Raw genomic sequence first — 20421 nt, 5'->3', positions numbered from 1 at the left:
AAGCAAATCTTCTGCTTTAAAGCAAAATATTTTCTCTCGTTTTATTAGATAATGCAAATTATCACTTTAATTTCTCATTCTTAGATAATGTCTTCTAAAATTTTGACCTTGAAAATATCCCTTTCTGCGCCAGTTTTCAATGAGAAAATGACACTGTATAGTTGCTGTAAAAATAATAGCGAAAAAAATATATAAAATTTGTATATTTTTTTTATATATATACATGTAAAAATTTAGGTTGATTTTTTTTTTTAAAAAGTTAAAATTTTAAAAAAAATAGAGATGTCAAGATCACTTCTAAGCATATTATTGAAGGAAACGAATAACGAGGTTGTATTATCACTTTTAGCCCATGCGAGAAACTATTTACATATGGTAGCGGGAAAAGTATATAAATTTTGTATAATTTTTATATATTAACATACAAAATGTATATGTATATATATATTATTTTTACAACGGTTATACAATGTCATTTTTTCATTGAAAATTGGCAGAGAAGGAGATATTTTCAAGGTCAAAATTTTAGAAGATATTACCTAAAAATAAGGAATTAAAATGATAATTTGCGTTATCCACTAAAGGAGAGGAAACGTTTTGATTCACTTAAGTATATTTAATCATACTTAAGTGATTAAATATGCTCAATATTATATTTGAAGGATCAAAATAGACCTACATAAGGGACAATATTGGCCAAAAACTTATTAACGGTTGCAAATCATACCAAAGAATTGCCCGACCCGAAAGTCCTTCTAGCGGACTGGTCCATATAGAACAACTCAAATTGCGATTATCTCCAGCCTCAAACTATGCTCCAGCTTCTTTTATTCCATAGCTGCCAGCTCTCCTCAAGCTTTCTATCTGCAGCTTAACCAATTTGTATGTTCTCTTTTTCTTTCTCATCAAGATAGTTCCTTTCTCTTTATCTCTAATTTAGACACATATTCCCTTTTATCCCTTCTTCACCTTTTATTGTTAAAACACGAAGTTCAGTAAATTGGAATGCATATTTTTTTTTGGTATACATATAAATTGTTGAATCTGTTTGATAGCTAAGTGTTCTCAGTCACAGTGCAAGTTTACATTATTTAAAATCCCCTTGTTACATTTTATATACATAGTTAATTATCTCCCAATTATGTATTTATATATTAAGTTTGAACTTACTATCAGAAGGAATGCACTACTGACTTAAAATCTTAGATATATCCTTGTTTTTTGTGACTTTTACATGTTAATACAAGTTAATATTTGCTTCCTATATGATGTTAGCTCAAATTTGTGATGGTGTACCTAGGGGCGGAGCCAGGATTTCAAGCTTATGGGTTCGGAATTCTAATCGTTTTAAGTTACTGGGTTCTAAATTAATAATTTATACATATTCAATGGATTTTTTAAGCCAAATACAGGGTTCGAACCAAAGCTACTGGGTTCGGCCGAACCCGCTGGCTACACTCTAGCTCCGCCCGTGTACCACGAGTATTGAGATTTATTAGTTTCCCTGAGATCTAAGTATTAATTGCAAAAAATGGGTTTTCCACTGGATGTATATATGAAGTTGTGTGTTGAATCTGTTTCTGTTTCCCATATTAGAAGAATTGAAGTGTAATTTTCTTCGCATATTAGTATTGAGAAATCTACTTACTTTGGGTCCAGTGTTTGCTAAGAGTGTCTAGCTGTCTTTAGTCTGGCAAAAGAATTCTATGTCAATAAATGGAACTTCTAGTGTTAGATAACCCCTAGTTTCCTCGAAGGACGAATTATTTACTAATATTGGGATGAAATAGGTCTTAGTGAAGTGGAATAGCCAGTAGATATAAGGATTTGCATGGTCTACCCCTGACTAGTTTGGGATTGAGGATTGTTTGATTGATTATTGTTGAGAAATGCATGAATAGAAAAGTATGCTTGAATTATTTCTCCTGTAAGTATCATCAAATTATTTAGCTTTCTTTTATGGAGTTGATCACTAAGTTATCACATTGGATATATAACTTCTGCTGTTAAGTAATGCGGATACATAACTATTGAAGTTGACTATCAACCGCCATGGTGGATAGATAACTTTATGTTCTTTGATTTAAAGCACTCTGTGATGGCTGCGGGATGAAGCAGGGTGGCTTCTTGGACATGCCTCAGCTTTTACAAGTGCAAGTGATGACAAGTCTAAAGAAGTCAACGGTGGAAATGAGATTTAAAATTTCTTGTTCCATAGTACGAATTGCTGTTAAAGTTCATGGCAGATTAGAATATACGTCGCCACCAACGTGTAAATGGCGTTTTGCATCTAACGAGATAGTTTCCAATGGAGTAATATGAGGGGACTTTTGAATAGAGTAATGAATTATATTACAAATTTACAGTACATATTATGGACAGCTAAATTTGCTAAACTACCCATGGCCTTGTCAGTTTCCTCGTAGCAATTCTGTAATACGATCCTTGATAGCTGGTGAATCTTTTCAGCCCCGATTGTTAAGCCCAAGGAGTAGAGTATGTACCATACAACAGGGTACTTTGAAACTTTGGGCAGCTTCAGTTTAAATGTTGTTATATCCTACTAATTTGATGGAACATTGTTCCAAGATCTGAGTGAGAGAAGATCAAGGTTTTAGTTTGGTTCCTAATTTGGTGCCATGATGTAACAACTCATTTTGGTTTCCAGCACAACCTTTGTGCTGATGTCTTTATATATATATATGGAAAATGTTACATTATCAAAAAAGATCTGAATGAGAGAAATATAAACCGCAACTTCGGAATTTCTGGCCTCACTGTTGCCTCCAGACCAGCTTTATAAGTATCTCTATATGCTTTATCTATACATTATTAATTCCTCGAATTGACAGTATCAAGTAGATATTGCTTCATAACTCAAGTACCGACGGTTGGAAGGAAACAATACTTGACATTTGCATGGGGTGGACAGAATCAGATATGTTAAAAGAGAGAGCAACTGAAAGAATATGAGAGACAAGGTAGGCTGGCCGAACTTGATTAGCATTTAATAGCTGGCATACAATACACGGTCATGATGAACAGTGCTCCCAGTAAACCAACAACCTAATTCTATCAGCTTTCCATGTCAAAACATTTTCATCATAGCACAAGCCATTAAACTTGCAGCTTTTGCATACAATTATCAGTTTATTCAATTCCCTGCAGTTTGTGTCATCTTGCATGACACTATCCAAATGTCCATGTTGCAGATGTATTTATTGGTTTTTGTTTCTTTTCTTCAGGACCCAACATTGAGGACGTACAAAACATCCTCAATGACAACACCAGAACGACTGCCCTCAGAGGTGCCATCAACCAACCTCGAAGAATACTCAGCATTAAAGACTCTGATTCCGTTTGACCAACCAGTGCCTCTACTGCGAGGTCCCATCAGGGCTGGTTCACAAGAAGAAACAGTTGGCAGATTCATCCTCGCATTTAAAGACCCTTTCTCCTGGGCCTCTGCATACAAGGCTTGTGAATCTCAAGTCACTCAACAATGTGAATCCGGAGCTAGGATTGGTTGCTCAATTGCAGCCTCAGACAAATGTAAAACCCCTTGGTGGAAATCGATCACTGGTACTGCTTCCACTCAGGACTTTGCAGAGAGAGCAAGATGCGAAGAACGCGAAATGGAGGCTTGCCTAGAAGCAGCAAAGGGGAAATGCCATGAATTTGCAAAACAGAAGTGCTTCCCAGCATTTCGTGATGCAAGGATTGCTGTGAAAGGTTTGAGTCCCAAAGTGAACAAAAAAGAGGTATCCAGGCTAATTTCTTGGGTGAACTTAGGGGAGAAGTGTCAGATAGCTGATCTTTGGAGATTAGAGAGACGTTGGCTTGAGTTTAAGGCTCAACTTGAAGTGACTCATTGCAAAGGGAGTGATATATTAGGTTCAGATGACACAGAAATTAATGAATATTTGAGAACTAATTTTCAAAAATAGTACATTGAGTAGTTTGATTAGTAACTCAAGTTTTATCAGATGGAGCATGTTCTTGATCCATGCTTAAGAAATCTTTCTTTTGCTTCTTGTTTTCTAATTTGCCGAAGTACAATTATATACTGCCACGAATGTAGAGAAATTTGTGTCTTTGACCAAGTAACATGCGTGGCTTATTAGCTCCATGGCTTAGATTTACAACACATTAAGAGTTTGATTCGATCCTGTTGGATCATGATGTATATTCTCTAACCAACTAATTAAATACATGAACTATGTCAATATGATTACTGTGTAGTGAAGTGACAATAGATCAACAAGTTTAAATCAAGGAAAAGGTTTTGGATCTGCTTTCAGCATCAAATGGAATGAACTCTGAGAATATAAGTGAAGGAGTTCGCTTCCAGACCAAGAATGGGCTAGAACATAGAGACCATAAGTCATATTAAATCCTTAAGGACTGCACCACGCATTTGGGAGTACCAGATGAGGAAAGCATTTAGCATTTAGGTTGTCACACCTATCCTTTTCCAAGTTCAAGAATTTCCTCTTTTTCAACTCCACCACAATAGTAATCTGTACCTACTTTATGAGCATTTTCATGTTCCATTTGCATATTGCTCATATTTTGTCGTTCTAACCACCCAGAATCGTTTGTGGGTTCCTTGTAGCTATAATAGCTGAATCTTACAAACAAACAAGAAATAACAGATGCTTTGGTCATGGACTTGACAACATCCATGTATTGTCTTGCTTCTCGTGGGATTTCGCAACACTGCCGTGCAAAAATGGGATATGCACAGTTCATATACAGGAATTGGCCTTTCACTTCCCCTGAGCAGCCTAACAGAGCACCTGCGAAATTTTAATATGGCTTTTTCACCATGTTGCAACGGGAAACTTTATGTTTTAGAAGCAATATTCTCGCACCTACAGTTTGTTCGTCATTCTGTCCTCTCTGGAGATATTGACATCAACCTTTCCATTAGAACTACTGTACAATACATATAAGCAAATCTACCGATAATTTAGTACATGTAAACTGGAAATAAAATGGTTTCAAACTTATGGATAAGTTTGGTGTACAACTAACAGGGCAGTCTAATTCAGAATGGCTTCTTCAAATGCTGCAGCAGTTTATGTTTTGGATACTCCAGCTCAACGGCAGCTGCTTCCTTAACCACAAGGAGTGAGTTTCTTGTTGCCAGCACCACGGGGATTATCATCTTTCCAGTAATCCCATGCTCTTGCCTTGTCTTGAGCAGCGTCATCATCTTCTTCGTCATCTTCACCTGGCCTTGACTTTGGGCCATCCTTGTGCCATGAAGAATTTGCTTCTTCCATGAGTTTCATGTTCCTCTCTTGCCATTCGTTCATCATGTTCATCTCCGTTAGCCCAGCTTCCTCTATGCTCATCGTTGGTAATCTAGTGTTTGAAAAGAAGATGTTATGATTAAGTTCCTCGAAGCTTATTTCTTTATCTTGCTACTTAAGATCATTGGGCGTCTTAGTTATTGGTTAAAAGAAAGTACCTATAATGAGGCTGAAAAACCTGTGCTGCTATTTTTTCTCGTTCGGTTGTTGGATTCCTACCAACAAGACTTGCTGGTCCAAAAATTAACGGTTGGTGTTTATGTTCGTGTGCCTGTGAAACCGTGGCCCTTCCCTCTATGACATCTTGAGCGAAAGTAGCACAGGTGATCGGTGCTGCAGGTTTTGTGTAGTGAGCTCGAGCAGCAGCATCACGATGCCAAGTTTCTGCTTTTTTGGTGCGTTCATCAAGTACAATCTGAGAAAATTCTTTCTCCCCATCCTGCATAAGTAGTATACCATGATGCAAAAATATAAGAGACAAGAATACTAGAGTTCTGTCCTAAAATGGCACTATATAAGCCAGAAAGTTCAGAGTTGGAAAAGAACAGTGTTGCAGTAAATGTTATTTCGAGCTGAAAACGCGGATTGAACACATAAAGAACAGAGACTAACACAACATAAATACAAACAGACCCTAAGAAGAATGCCAATCAACTTAAGTTCAATAATACCTGAAGCTGCCTTTCCTTAATAGCAGATAGCATTTCTTCCTCTTTGTTCAGCATTTCAAGCAGATCAAAAGCCTGTAGGGCAGTAATTAAAGGATGGTAAAGATAAGGTAACAGGCATACAAGGAAATAAAAAGTAAATGCACTGCCAGAAACTCAGAATATGTGGGCTAACCTTACCGAGGGCCAAGGAGATGGTTGTAAGCCATGCCTGCGAATGGAAGTAGTTCCCATTAATCAGACACTTTATGGAAGTGGTGACCAAAATTTGAGTATAAAAACAATCAAAAGAAGGCAACAGCAAAATTTGCATCACAAACTGGAAATATGTATTTTAGGGGTGAATTTAACATATTAAATGATATCTAAAGGGTAAATCATGATTCCTTAGAGATATCAAATACAAAATGTGGAAGGTTACATCATGGATTTTTCAGCACATCCTATTGAGGATATTCGAATCAAAGGTTGATCTTAGATTGTTCTCACAGACAAACCCAAAAAGCAGCGACAAATGCCTATGCAAATGCAGATCCATGAATGCTGAATCAGCAAACACCAGTATATGTCATGTGCATGAGCATGAACAATATGGATGACTTGGCATAAAAGTGCAGTCGACGTGATAGAAGTTGCAACATAGAATAAAACAAAAAATATAAGGAAGAAGAAGCTCGCAACAGTGATCATGCTCATACACAGAACATAAATAGGGATGTTTACTAACCTCTCGTTCTTCTTCGCCATCATCATCCGACACATCATCTTCTCCAGTCTCAACAGGAGTAGACAACGCAGCTGCTTTAGTTGATCGCCCACGACGCTCCTTCTGCTCCTTCAAATCAAGCAGCTTTGACTCAGCAGCTCTTTGGCGTTTGAACCGAGCAATCTTTCATAAACATGATGCGCTTAGTAACTCAAATAACCCATCTAAACATGAGAATAAAAAGAAAGAAACCCTTTTTTTTAAAACAAAGAAACCTAATAGTAATCTTCACAGAACGTTAACTCCCATCTACCTTCTTAGCTCTACGATCTGCAAAAGAATTAGCTCCACCTTGTGTAGATGTCTCTATCTCCTCTTCTGGAACAAGCTCCATTGTCTCACAAAATGAAATGAATTCCTAGAGATATTGCCAAAATATAGTGCTGAGATGTCAATTCAACATCAATGCTAACCTTTTGGCATAAACATAAATGTATGGCATGTTACAGCTTACAACAATTTACCTTTAGCTTGGCTTGTGAAACCTTGAGTACTTTTATCCTATTATCTTCTGCAATTTTTTCTGTTAGCTCTGCAAGATAGTATGGCACCTGAAACGATGGAACATTAGCTTCTATATATATATATATCAAGTTTCTCTTCAATTGATAGATATCCATGCGTCATGAGTTTTCAAGGTTCACTCCTCCTTATTGACAAAGTCAATTTTTCTAGTTATTCCCCAAAATCATAGATGTGCTTGACACTACTTGATGCTAGTTACTACACATATCTAGCGTGCTCGTTACATTTTCTTTCCATGTTTGAACACCATAAAACTACCTGAAATGAGATTCAATTTCGTATAAACATCTCTAGCATGCTCAAATATCAAATTCCTTCTTTGTTTGCAATGACAAAAATCTGATAAGATGAGATGAGGGGAAAGATCTGCAGTAGCACAAATATAGCAGAACAAAATAAAGAAACCACAAATATGATGCTTGACACTAAGACATTCAAATGGTTGCTCACGATCAAAACCAATTATCGTTAGGCCTTTTATAAGGTTGCATTTAGATTGGAGAATAATTTTGTTCCAGGTTTGGTCTTGAAAAAACGATAAAATGTAGACCCTCTAGTGCAAAAAAAAAACTGTAGTTTGTCTTAATAAGAATATTTGGATGAAACAAGTCCAAATAGAGTGGATTGGAGATTGAGGGTTCACATAGCCGAACCTAACACATGAAGTATGTGACCATCTCATCTAAAAGCTTAAGCTATTAGAGAGAACAACAACAATAACTATGCCTCGATCAGTGACATGTGCCATGATATCGTCAGGGGACCCATTTCATTCCAATACTCAATTATTTGACTTCTAGGATTTACTTACCAAGAAAATGATTAAAAATTAGGAGCTTTTTGAAGCTTAAGGTTTTCTAAAACTCACACTTATACCTACAATACCTATACTACCAAAGAATGAAACAAAATAGAATAAAACGAATTCATGCACTAAATGACGACAATAACAATAATTGGATAACAATTTAGCTTTCATAACTCCACCCAAAAGTGAACACATGCACACCAGTTCATCAAGTTTTATAATAAATAGAAACAATTGCCAGAAAGGAGAATTAGTAGCTCCTTCTTTGAATTAGAATAAAAGAAATTAGGGAAGGTGAATCCCAACTTTCCCATCCAACCTCTTAGGAACCAAACAAAACTAATAAGATAAATTATCATTACAAGAGAAAATTTTACTTATGAAAACTACTTACCAGGATATATTTCAGATTAGCAGTGCTAATATCATCTTTTGTCTCATTGAGCGAGAACAATCCTAATTTAGTGACCATCTCCTCGCATTGTATTAAGAGCTCGCAACCTTTCTCGACAACATCCTAACAATCCACAACCGGCAAATACAAATTACAGGTGGACTCATAATTCGAATCAAGTATGTGCACAACCTACTAGATAGTATATACACATATATCTCTAAAATTTTTATTAATTTATATAGTCCAAGCTCGAGAGAGGAAATGCGTTCGCCTCTATGCTGATACAAATACATTAAATCCTACACATACATTATTTTGAGTCACAAAACTTGAGAGCAACTACACAGTCTAATACATATGCATATATCTCAAAAGAATCTGCCAGTTTTTATATCAATGCATATATAGCCCGCACTCGCACTAGTAAGCTGGATCCACCTCTGATACAAATACAATAAATCATGCACAAAAAACAAATTTTTTGATTCACAAAATTTGAAAGCATGTGCACAGTCTAATACATCCACATATATCTCAAAAAAATCTGATAGCTTTTATATCGATGCATATACAGCTCGAGCTCGCACCTGTGAGCTGGATTCGCCTCTGATACAAATACATTAAATCAGACACAAAATTCATTCTTTAGACACACACAGACAGTATTTGTATAGAAATATATAATTCAAGCTCGAGACAGCGTGTGCAAGTGCCATTACTGTTTGTATGCTGAATCCGCCTATAATATTACAAATACTATAAAATCATATGGAAAAAATTAACATTCTTTAAGTACTATTCCGCTATGAAAAAACAAAAATACAAACTTTTACCTGATCAACAGTGGATTCAGATGCAATTGAATGAATTTTTCGAGCCTGCTCGAATAAAGCTGGCAGCGACATCTCTTGCATCTTCAGTTCCCCCATTTCTGGGTTTATTAGCTTCCAAACCGCAATAAGATGTGTGCGATAGGATTCTGGAACATGAAAGTGCTGCTTCGTATGTTGTTTTGATGTGAATTCCGATTTAGGATATCGAGAGATGGATGCAACAAAATCGCGTATATTATATGCGATTTATAAGTCGCTTCTGAAATTAAGTCACATTCTGAAATCAGGATTTATAAGTCGCTTCTGAAATTAAGTCACATTCTGAAATCAGGATTTATAAGTCGCGTCTGAAATTGCGATTTACAAGTTTTTTATTCGTGTTCCGTGATTTATAAGTCACATTCCACTATTGCTATTGCAATTTAAATCTAATTAATTGTGATTTATAAGTCTGCATTTTGAAGTTGCATTGTTAGTCGCATTTTTTTGGATTTACTGAATTTATAAGGATCGCATTTAGTGTCACGAGTTATAGCATGCACAAATAGCGTCACGTTTAATGATTGCGATTATAAATTGCATTTAGTTATTGCGATTTATAAGTCGTATTTGACAATCGTAATTTATAAGACACATTCAATTAGGCGATTTATAAGTCGCGATTTGTAACTCACATTCCGTAACTTATATAGCTATGTAGTTTATCATAATACTAAGTTCTAACTTTTGGTAGAAGCTTAATATAAATATTTTGATAGTTAAATGTGATAGTCTTAAGGTGTGTTTGGTATGAAAGAAAATATTTTTCAAATTTTCAATGTTTGGTTAGCTTAAGTGTTGTTGGAAAATATTTTACTCATTAACTCATTTTCCCTATCAAGATAATGGAAAATATTTTTCAAAACTCTTTTTCAACCTTCCCTACCCAATTCTTATCGCCACCAACCCGCCCCTATACCCCTACCTACCTACCCCACCACACCCCCTCACACCCGCTCTAAATAAAAAATATTATTAATAGTACATTCTTTTCATGTTATAGATAGAATTTCTTTTTCATTTCAACAAATAAGTATTTTCTTTTCATGATATAAAAAGTAATTCTTTTATTTTAACAAAAAAATACTTTCTTTTCATGATATAGAAAAAATAATTTCTTTCATTTTAACAAAATGACGCAGCAAAAAGTATTTTCTTTCATTTCAAAAAAAAAAAAATCATGATGCAGAAAAAGTATTTTCTTTCATTTCAACAAAATAAGTATTTTCTTTTCATGATGTAGAAAAAGTATTTTCTTTCATTTCAACAAAATGAGTATTTTCTTTTCATGATATAGAAAAAAGTATTTTTTTTATTTTAATAAAATGAGTACTTTGTTTTCATGTTGTATAAAGAGTACTTTTCTTTTCAACCCAAAAAATAGTATTTTCTTTTTAATTACGGAGCACAAATTTTAACGTTGTTTTTGTGTAAAAAAAGTAAAGCAACACATTAGTTCATTTGGGTTTATGTGAATTTTTAGAAGAATAATTAAATTATTGAAGAAGATAAAGTCCTTAAAATGTTGTGTATTTGTTGGGGGTGGGGGGGGGGGGGGGGGGGAAGCATAAGGACTTCGGGGAGGAGAGTGTCACGATCCAAAACTCACTATAGGTCGTGATGGCGTCCAACGCCGCCTTTAGGTAAACTAATGGTGAACTATCAAGTTAATTATTTATTTTATTACTTTCGAAATCATGGATCTTATTAAGTAAGGAAATTTACGCCTTTAAAATCACAGATACATACATAATTAGTAATGCATAAAAGTAAAAGGTGATAATAATATGCAAACGCGTAATCATCAACTAGAATATCCCAACCCCCGGTGTCACAAATGCATGAGCATTTATTAAGGAGTACAATAATAATACAGTATCTGTCTCGAATGTAAACAAGATAGGATAAAGTAAATAGTACGATGGAGACTTGGTGGGATGCGATACGTAGCTTGGAATGCAGCTCACTATAAAGTCTCCTCAGTAGCTGCGCCAACGTGCCAATATGACCACCAAATAAAACTGTGAGATCCTGAACATTTAGTGCAAAAGTGTAGCATGAGTACATAAATCAACGCGTATCCAGTAAGTATCTAGTATAACCCCCGAGAATTAGTGACGAGTGGTCGGCATCGTCACTTACTAGAGGTCCAATAAAGCAGTACGATAAATCCTAAACAAATATGAAACACAACAACAGTAGTGATGTAAAAACTATAACTAACATAATCTTTCAAATTTTATTTTAACGATATAAATTTCTCAATCTCGTATCCTATCTCAACAACTCGAAAAATATCAAGTGCCAATATCAAATGGATAAGGAATACCATATAAAATGCCAGGCATCAGTAAAAGGATCTGATAATCTTGTGAATATTCGGACTGCTAACGATATAATGCACGATTATGTCGAGATCGTACGACCCGGTCCATAGTGGTGTGTACACTGCCGAGGGTCGACCGGCACGAATCGGAGATGCATCTCAATATACCGCCGAGGCGTTCGGCCTATTCCACAAGAAAAAAGGAACTTATAGAATTATGAGACACGTGCTTACAATACATGTATAGGGGCATAAAGTGAATATAACCTTTACCGCTTCTCAAATAATTTGCCAACAACTCAAGATGATAAGGCTCGCTTAATATATATTCGTAAATCGATTCCAATTATATTTTCAATTATTTAAGCTAGCAAATGGAGTTCAAATTATTCAAATATTACATGATGCAATTCTGAGTCTACCCGGATATAAACATGCTTTAGCTATGTACGAACTCTCGTCGCCTCGGGCGTACGTAGCACACACAACTAGTAGCACATAACAATTACATTACCTAGGGGTAATTTTCCCCTCACAAGATTAGCCATGAGACTTGCCTTGCTCTAAAGTTCCATACCCGGCTCCAATGCATCTCTAACACCTCAAACCGATGCCTATCGATCCGAAATTGGTCAAGCAATTAGGAAAACCACTAAATACATAGTTCAACATCATAATTAATTAATTCATAACAATTCTCAACTCTGCTTGAAAAGTCAATAAAGTCAACCCTCGAGCCCACATATCCGGATTCCGAAAATTTCCGAAGATGAACATTACCCATTACACCAAGAACTCAAACATATAATTTATTCTTAATTCTATTTCCAAAATGGTGGTCCAAAACCAAAATTACCAATTTATAGTTTTTTTCCAAATCTCACATTTTCTATAATTTTCATGTTTAAATCCATACGTAACTCATGCATTTTATCTTATAACAAGTGGGAATAGCTTACCTCATAATATATGTTGAAAATCCTCATTCCAAGGACTCCAAAAATCGCTCAACCAAGAGAAAATGAGAGAAAGTGAGCCAAAACTCGTACTTAACAAATCATTATGCCCATCGATATTCGCACATGCGGCCAAACAGTCGCACCTGCGGAACAATTCATCGCAGGTGCAGTATCCTCTAAGGCCAGCCAGACCCGCTCATGCGGAAAAAGTGTTCGCTTATGCGAGCCTTCGCTAGCTTGCCAAGCTCTGCTTATGCGGAAGATTTGGTCGCACATGCGTTTAAGCCTCTGCATATGCGGAAGGCCATGCCTCTTCACCTTTCGCTTCTACGCTCCATTTCCCGCATCTGCGAGCTCGCATGTGCGGTGAATTCCTCACACTTCCGCACTAAACCAGCCTTAATCTCATCTGCTTCAGCTACTCTTAGCCGCTCCTGCGGTCTCACACCTGCGGCCAAAACCTCGTAGGTGCGATCACACTAGAAGCCTTATGCTTCAACAATTCTTTAAGTCCAAACTCGATCCGATTCCAATCCGATTCGCACCTGAGGCCCCTGGGATCCCGTCCAACCATACTGACGCATCTTAAAATATGATACGAACTTAGTCGAAACCTCAAATCATGTCAAACAACATCAAAGCTATGAATCGACGATCGAAACCTTTTTTTAAACTTTCAAATTTTTAAATTTCGCCGAGCGCGTCCAAATTATACTTAAACATCACGGAATGACGCCAAACTTTACGTGCAAGTCATAAATTACAATACGAACTTATTCCGAGGCTCGAAATCTCAAACGGATATCGATAACGCCAAAGTCCACTTCAAATTGCCAGCTTTCCATATTAAGCGCCGAAATGCTCCCGGACCACCCGACACTCAACCCGAACACACGCCCGAGTCCGAAATTATCATACGAACCTATTGGAACCTTCAAATCCCGATTTCGATGTCGTTTACTCAAAAGTCGAACCTTAATTAACTCTTCTAACTTAAAGCTTCCAAATTGAGAATTTTACATCCGAATCAACTTAGAACTTCCCGAAATTCAATTCCGACCACACATACAAGTCATGACACATGAAGTGAAGCTAGTGAAGGCCACAAACCACCGAATGACGAGTTAGAGCTCAAAACGACCGATCGGATCGTTACAGAGAGTAGCATACAAAAATATTTTTTACTCTCTGACCAAACACTAAAAAATATTTTATGAAAAAAGGTTTTCCACTCACCAATAAAACAAGGAAAAATAAGTGATAAAACTATTTATTTTTCATGAAAATATTTTATAGAAAAATATTTTCCTTCTTACCAAACACACCCTTAATATAAATCTTTTCTCCTTTCATATATATATATATATATATATATATATATATATATATATAAGGGGATCAAAAGTTTGTAGTTTCGTGATCCTCGATTAAAATTCAATTGAATATAGAAATCGAATTAAAATAGTTCATACAAAAATATGCATTATACTCCACTGACAAAGTCATTTTCCTTGGGCCCACTTCTTTCCCCAACCCCGGATGAAGAAATACTCATTTAAGAAACTAATTACTCTTATTTCCTCCCATTTCAGAATTGAAAAAGAGAAAACAAATAAGCCAAAAAAAAGAATGAATACGCGCCTCTCTCTATGCATCAAAGTACGTTTCATATCAATTTTCACCCAAAACTCCCTTACACTTTTGGTATTTCTTTGGGTATAATTTCTTCATCAAACCCTAGCATAAAATTCCCCTGCACTTCACTCAAACTCAATTTTGTTCCTTTTTTCATTTTTGCTGAGTTGTTTCGAACTCAGTTTATTTACTATCTCTATTTGCATGGATAGTAAAGAATTGCCAGTAGTAGCTGCTCAAAAACCAGCAGCGAAAAACAGAGTTTGAAGAGGGAAGAATAGAGGGAGAAGAGGAAATGGGGGATGAGAGTGGTGGGTTGAGTGCTAATAATAACAAAGGAACTGGACATGAAGATGAGGGTAACTCCTCCCCTTTCCCTGACAAGGTGGATTTTTTTACGTATTTTCAATTTCATTGCTCTTTTTTTCCGGAGTCATAATTTTTATCAAGGGTGTCAAAATATATAAAAGTAAACATACCATAAATTTTAGAAGAGTCAACACATAGTATATATACATACTACAGTATAATTTTTTTTACCTCTACACAGTGTATTTTTGTTGCGAAAACACCCCTTCATGTAAGGTGGCTCCGCCACTGTCCCCCCCCCCCCCCCAATTTTATACATGCTTGCATTAACTATAGTGTTTGAGCCAACTTGCCTACTAACAGAGGCGGACCCAAAAGTTTTACGGGACGGGCACATTATTCTGCTCAACCAGTGCCCCCTAAATGATTTTAGTGTTCAGGGTGCCAACTGCTTTAAATTAACCATTTTCAAAGTATATACGTATATATATACATACAGGATTTCGGCCGAAGTTTACGGGGTCCGGTGACCCCTCACCCATACATATGGGTCCGCCTCTGCCTACTAAACTAACAACCATAGGTACACTGTAAAATTCTTTTGCTTTTTTCATACGCATCAAAACGTACACATGCTCGTATTTAGGTATTATTATTATTAAACTATTTCATTTGTACCTGCTAACTTCCACCAACTAAGGTATGTATAACTCTGCCCGCTAAGGCTTAGTCATGATAAGAAATCACCTAGCATTTTTTGTATATGCTAGGATTTGAACCTTCCATATATGTGATATCTACTAGTAGTTGAGAATATGTTTTAGTCTTAGAGAAATCCTAATATTATTTTTATTTTTACTATTATTTATATGTGTTTAACTTATTTTTACTTTTGTTTTATTTGATATTGATGATAACATGAGTTGAGCTTAAATGGAGATGTGATAATTCATATAGCTGACCCGACTTGTTTGGGACGAAGACATTGTTGTTGTTGTTGTTGTTGTTGCTGGGATTAGACCTTGATCTCCAAAGTTTTCACTCACTTCGTTGACCGCTTTGCTACACACTTTGGTGCAAATTATTCTTAACGTTGTGGTCTGTGATATAGCCTGTCAAAAATTTAATAATCTTATCAATACAAATTAATTAATTATTCCTCATTCCATAATTAGCCGGGGTCAACTAATGAATCATTTATATCCGCTCTGCTTATTAGGGACATTCTATTGGATTCAATGTTTAGAGGGTTCATTTAAGCTTGACTTTTTTATGATAGCGGTCAACCTATTGTAACCCTCCTATATGTGAATCTCAAATAGCCCGATTAATTATTTTATTGAGTATTCTCTTTTATATGATTAAATGTTTTATGTCATTCTCGTATGGCCTGTTCTGATTATAATAGTCACTTTAGATTAGTTACAAGCCTGTGATTCCAGGCCTGGATTAAGTGGATACCTGTATTGGTAGCTCATTATTTGGGGCGGCGATTCCAGTTAGTTTTGTGATTATGATAAACTAAAGGGGTCGAAGATACTAGCATCATATTTTTATGAAAGGCACTTATGAATTGAATTGCTTGCACTTACTTTGTGTTTCTGGTTGGATTTGACTTTCAGGTGCAAGTAGGAGGGTCGCCAGTTTATAAGGTTGAAGGGAATTTAGGTAAAGGTGGTTTTGGTCATGTATTTTTGGGTCGTCGTCTTACTAGTGGAAATGAACGTTCAATTGGTCAAGGGGCTGTGGAGGTATGCACTTGTTTTCTCCTTTTCCCTCTCAGTTTTCATGCTAGATAATTTGTTCTCCTCAAGTAATAGAAGGGTTTAACACTCACTGATTTATCCTTTTTTTCAGGTTGCACTGAAATTTGAGCATACAAATAGCAAAGGCTGTAACCATGGTCCTCCATACGAGTGGCAAGTTTACAAGTACGGATATGGATCTCTTTTGAAGTGAATGGGTGCTCATGTTGGAATATGATTTTGACTGGACTAAACTTGTTTTGTGAGCAGTACTCTTGGAGGCAGCCATGGGGTGCCTAGGGTGCATTATAAAGGGATAAAAGGAGACTATTATGTAATGGTACGTGTAGTAAAGTTATGCATTTTCCCACTATATGTGTAGTAGAGTATGCTTTTTCCATTTATATTAATTGACATAACCATTAAGATTGGCAAACTACAACTTTAAAAGGTTTAGTTGGCTTGAGTCAGAAAGTCAAACTAACTGTTGACGGTTACAAGTCATGGAAGGTTTCTGCGGTGAAATGTTGAACAAGAGGGGAGTTCTTTTGAATTATGACCTTCTGCATGGGAGGTTGATGTAATTGGCCCATATTATTTTTATTTCATTGGAGGCCTTCAGGTGCTCGTTTTTACTGAGGGTTCTTTTCACTAGTGACTAGTAAAGACTGATTTCTTAAACTGTGATTGGGTGGTTTCTTTGCTATGTGAGGGCATAGTCTCTTGGAGTCGACTGGTTCCTTTCTTCTTTCTCTTTTAATAAATATTTTTGACTAAGATATTCGATGTGGATTGAGCCTTCGGTTTGCCTGCAGTGAGTGCTGCTACTGCGATTATTTTGAATAAAATGGATACTGGTTTATGTATTATTTGTTTTGGGTTCATGTAAGGATGCCCCTATTGACCTCATTAGTTATATGCAGGTTATGGACATTCTAGGGCCTAGCTTATGGGATGTGTGGGATTCCTCTGGGCAGGCGTAAGTAGCTAATGCTTATTTGCTCAGTAGCCTTTATTTTTCCTCCAATATCATGCATGTCATTCATCCTGCTGTTATTCGTACTTGTTGCAATTACCTTTTCTTTTTCTGTCGTTCTCTAGCCGAGGGTCTATCGGAAACAACCTCTCTGCCCTTCCAGGGGTAGGGGTAAGGCTGCGTACATCTTACCCTCCCCAGACCCCACTTGTGGGAAACTACTGGGTTTGTTGTTGTTGTTGGTGTTGTTATCATGCATGTCATTAGCTTTTCTTTGTATAGCGAATATTCAGATGTAAAGTTGGACTTCAAGCAGTAGAATATAAGAGCCTCGCTTAGCTTTTCTACAATTGCACGATGTCTTCAGAAATGGTGGCATGTATTGCAGTTGAGTCTTTGTCAATTTTGGAAAAACTGCATGCTAAAGGGTATAAGATGCTCCCTCCTTTATTTATGTCCATCTAGTTGTCCAGCTGTTGGTTTCATATTTTATGTTACTGACTTTTGAACTTTACTGCTGGATCCAAGTATTTTTTCTTGAATTCTTTCTAGTGATTGTTGTTCTTGACCTCAGTTACATTCATGGAGATGTAAAGCCAGAGAACTTTTTGCTTGGTCAGCCATCAACACCGCAGGAGAAGAAGTTGTTCCTTGTTGACTTGGGACTAGGTAAAAGAATTTAATTTACTGTGATATCTTAACAACTGTAGATTCAGTATTCCATGTAATACTTTTCGAACAACCAAATTACAGCAACAAAGTGGAGAGACAATGCGAAAGGTCTGCATGTGGTATATGATCAGAGACCTGACATGTTTAGGTAAGTTATATGTGGTGTTATCCTTGGGCATAATTGTGATCCCTGCCGCTCATTCTGTTTATCAACTTTCTGTGAATGAATTTCTAGGGGGACTGTTCGGTATGCAAGTGCGCATGCGCACTTGGGAAGGACTGCCAGTAGAAGAGATGATCTGGAATCACTTGCATATTCACTCATTTTTCTTCACCGAGGCAGGTTGCCATGGCAAGGATTTCAGGTATCTGCACCAGCTTTTCTCGAGTCGTATGAACTGCATGCAAGTTGTTCCACTCAACTTCCAGCTCATCCTATTTTCCCAAGTTTATCTTCTGACTATCTTAGGGCGATAACAAATCGTTTTTGGACTGCAAAAAGAAGATGGAAACATCTCCGGAAACGCTTTGCTGCTTCTGTCCAGCGCCTCTGAGAGAGTTTCTCGATATAGTAATAAATATGAAATTTGATGAAGAGCCTAATTATTCGAAGTTAATCTCTTTATTTGGGAGCTTACTTGGACCTGATCCTGCTATAAGACCAATTAACACTGAGTTGGCCCAAAAGGTGGTATTTTACATGCGACCAACTTTGCTTATTTATTTTTGCTTACATTATTGTAACTATATATGACCTTATCATGTTATCATTATAGATTATTCAAGTTGGCCAAAAGCGAGGGAGATTAAATCTAGAGGAGGAAGAAGAGCAGCCTAGAAAGAAGGTTCACATGGGAGTTCCTGCAACACAGTGAATTTCGATTTACAATGCCAGAAAGCCCATGAAACAGAGGTGGAAATTTCATTTCATATATTAAATGAGTATCATGGTCAACTAGGATTCATCTAGCCGACCCGAACTTGTTTGGGATTGAGGCCTAGTTGTTGTATTATGTATTTTTTCCATGCAAAGCAATTGAATTGTGGTTTATGTGCTGCACTCACACGATTATTCGGTGGATACTATATTTTTGTTCTGTTAGTGGTTATTACCTTTTACTATTTAAAATAAATTGTATGTTCCATTGGTGGTAAAATGTTCAATTGCGCTTCTTTGAGAAATTTTCTTGATTTCCTTTTTCCCGCAAATTGTGGGTAGGGTGGGTTGTCATTTGTCAAGCCTCATGGGTGATGTAGAATAAAAACGTTTTGGGATTTTGCTATTGCTAGTTTTATTTAGGCTGATGATGCTGTGATGAAGGAGACACTTCGTGTTCTGAATTAAGACTTCAATTAGGGCATTGCTTTTGGATTTGCAGATTAGATGATAATGCATTTTTTTGGTAACTAAATTATTTTATTAATCACCAAGAGAGAATTACAAAACTTTAGCTGAACACATCTCAGTCTACTGCTACCTGTAAACAATCACATAACCTTACACTAATTCTACTACTATCTGCCTTTATGAGACTAATTTAAGAAGCCTACCTCCTAGGGAGAGTTTCTTCCTAATCCCATATCTATATACAATTGGAAACCCTATGTCAACAGAAACTCTATCATCAGTTAATCTAAAAGTGTAACCTCTGCAACAATCCTCTAATTACAGCATTAGCTCTAACATTACTTATACAAGCTATCTCCCCTGCTAGGCTTTCAACAGTCCTCTCCTCATTCTCAAAAACTCTAGCATTTCTTTCACACCAAATGGAAGGCACGCTTTCAGCATATATCATCCTAAGCAGGTGTGCTTGTTTGGTCCTCCCTTTGGCTTTGATCAGTATCCAGTGCAACTGTTGTGACCAGGTATAGGATGGGTTATGATCCCGCTGAAGCCAATGCATTAGTCTTCCCCATAATCTTCTTGCATACATACATTTAGTAAATAAATGTGGATGATATTGCATATTGTTTCAACAAGTCGTTTGATTCTGTTTTGTTATTTGGAAAAATCATTGAGACTTTGATACATGAGTTTTTCTGTACTTGGAACTGAAATTTTACATTCTTCAGGTTCTCTGGTTTAAATGTAGTTATTCAGCGGAGATGCGACTAGGAATACAATTTGTCTTTACTTTTTTTTACATCCTGCTCTTGTCTCTGGCCATATATGTTAAGTAATTGAGGCAGATTTCTATTAGTTCAGAGTTTATATTTTCTATGTCACTGGATTCTTGGGTGGTTTGTGCTGTGTAAAGTCGTAGGATGGTTTTCTATTTCAGAAATTAAGTTAGTTTTATTAGGAAATTTGGTAGATTCTCCACAATCATGGAACCACTATTGCTTTTGGTGTCAATTATCCAGGAGTTCTGTTATTGACTTGCAAGAACTTGTATAAACCTAGATAATTTAGTTGGTGTTTCGGGGCTCAATCTTTTTCCA

The 20421-nt window shown here is 36.4% G+C and overlaps 3 protein-coding genes across 10 annotated transcripts; 2 read left to right on the top strand and 1 right to left on the bottom strand.

Annotated features, from left to right (window-relative positions):
* Positions 1–728: 728 nt before the first annotated feature.
* Positions 729–4005, top strand: LOC142179038 (uncharacterized). Of its 4 annotated transcripts, none has more exons than XM_075248837.1 (3): positions 729–882; positions 2853–2981; positions 3246–4005. In XM_075248837.1, the coding sequence occupies exons 2-3, from the start codon at positions 2970–2972 to the stop codon at positions 3945–3947; spliced, it is 714 nt and encodes a 237-aa protein (XP_075104938.1). In that variant the 5' UTR covers positions 729–882; positions 2853–2969; the 3' UTR covers positions 3948–4005. The 4 variants fall into 4 exon arrangements, with proteins under 4 accessions (XP_075104938.1, XP_075104941.1, XP_075104940.1 ...); XM_075248839.1 differs by having other exon boundaries at positions 804–882; positions 2090–2981; XM_075248840.1 differs by lacking the exon at positions 2853–2981 and having other exon boundaries at positions 762–882.
* A 906-nt stretch (positions 4006–4911) lies between these two features.
* LOC142179039 (PP2A regulatory subunit TAP46-like) lies at positions 4912–9679 on the bottom strand. The gene is made up of 9 exons (XM_075248841.1): positions 9316–9679; positions 8480–8602; positions 7217–7303; positions 7006–7110; positions 6714–6875; positions 6162–6197; positions 5990–6061; positions 5477–5757; positions 4912–5370 (listed from the first exon to the last, which is right to left on the bottom strand). The coding sequence occupies exons 1-9, from the start codon at positions 9409–9411 to the stop codon at positions 5121–5123; spliced, it is 1212 nt and encodes a 403-aa protein (XP_075104942.1). The 5' UTR covers positions 9412–9679; the 3' UTR covers positions 4912–5120.
* Positions 9680–14211: 4532 nt separating this feature from the next.
* Positions 14212–20414, top strand: LOC142179041 (casein kinase 1-like protein HD16). 5 transcript variants are annotated; one of them, XM_075248845.1, is made up of 11 exons: positions 14212–14659; positions 16206–16334; positions 16441–16514; positions 16599–16668; positions 17252–17307; positions 17879–17973; positions 18058–18124; positions 18212–18341; positions 18446–18664; positions 18753–18889; positions 19703–20414. In XM_075248845.1, the coding sequence occupies exons 1-10, from the start codon at positions 14570–14572 to the stop codon at positions 18849–18851; spliced, it is 1029 nt and encodes a 342-aa protein (XP_075104946.1). In that variant the 5' UTR covers positions 14212–14569; the 3' UTR covers positions 18852–18889; positions 19703–20414. The 5 variants fall into 5 exon arrangements, with proteins under 5 accessions (XP_075104946.1, XP_075104945.1, XP_075104947.1 ...); XM_075248844.1 differs by having other exon boundaries at positions 19692–20414; XM_075248846.1 differs by having other exon boundaries at positions 14212–14633; positions 18753–20414.
* The last annotated feature ends 7 nt before the right edge of the window (positions 20415–20421 follow it).

The sequence above is a fragment of the Nicotiana tabacum genome, unplaced genomic scaffold, assembly GCF_000715075.1.
Source record: "Nicotiana tabacum cultivar K326 unplaced genomic scaffold, ASM71507v2 Un00209, whole genome shotgun sequence".
NCBI classification, from domain to species: domain Eukaryota; kingdom Viridiplantae; phylum Streptophyta; class Magnoliopsida; order Solanales; family Solanaceae; genus Nicotiana; species Nicotiana tabacum.
Note: the sequence above shows the minus strand (reverse complement) of the source record. Positions and strands in the feature narration are given on the sequence as shown.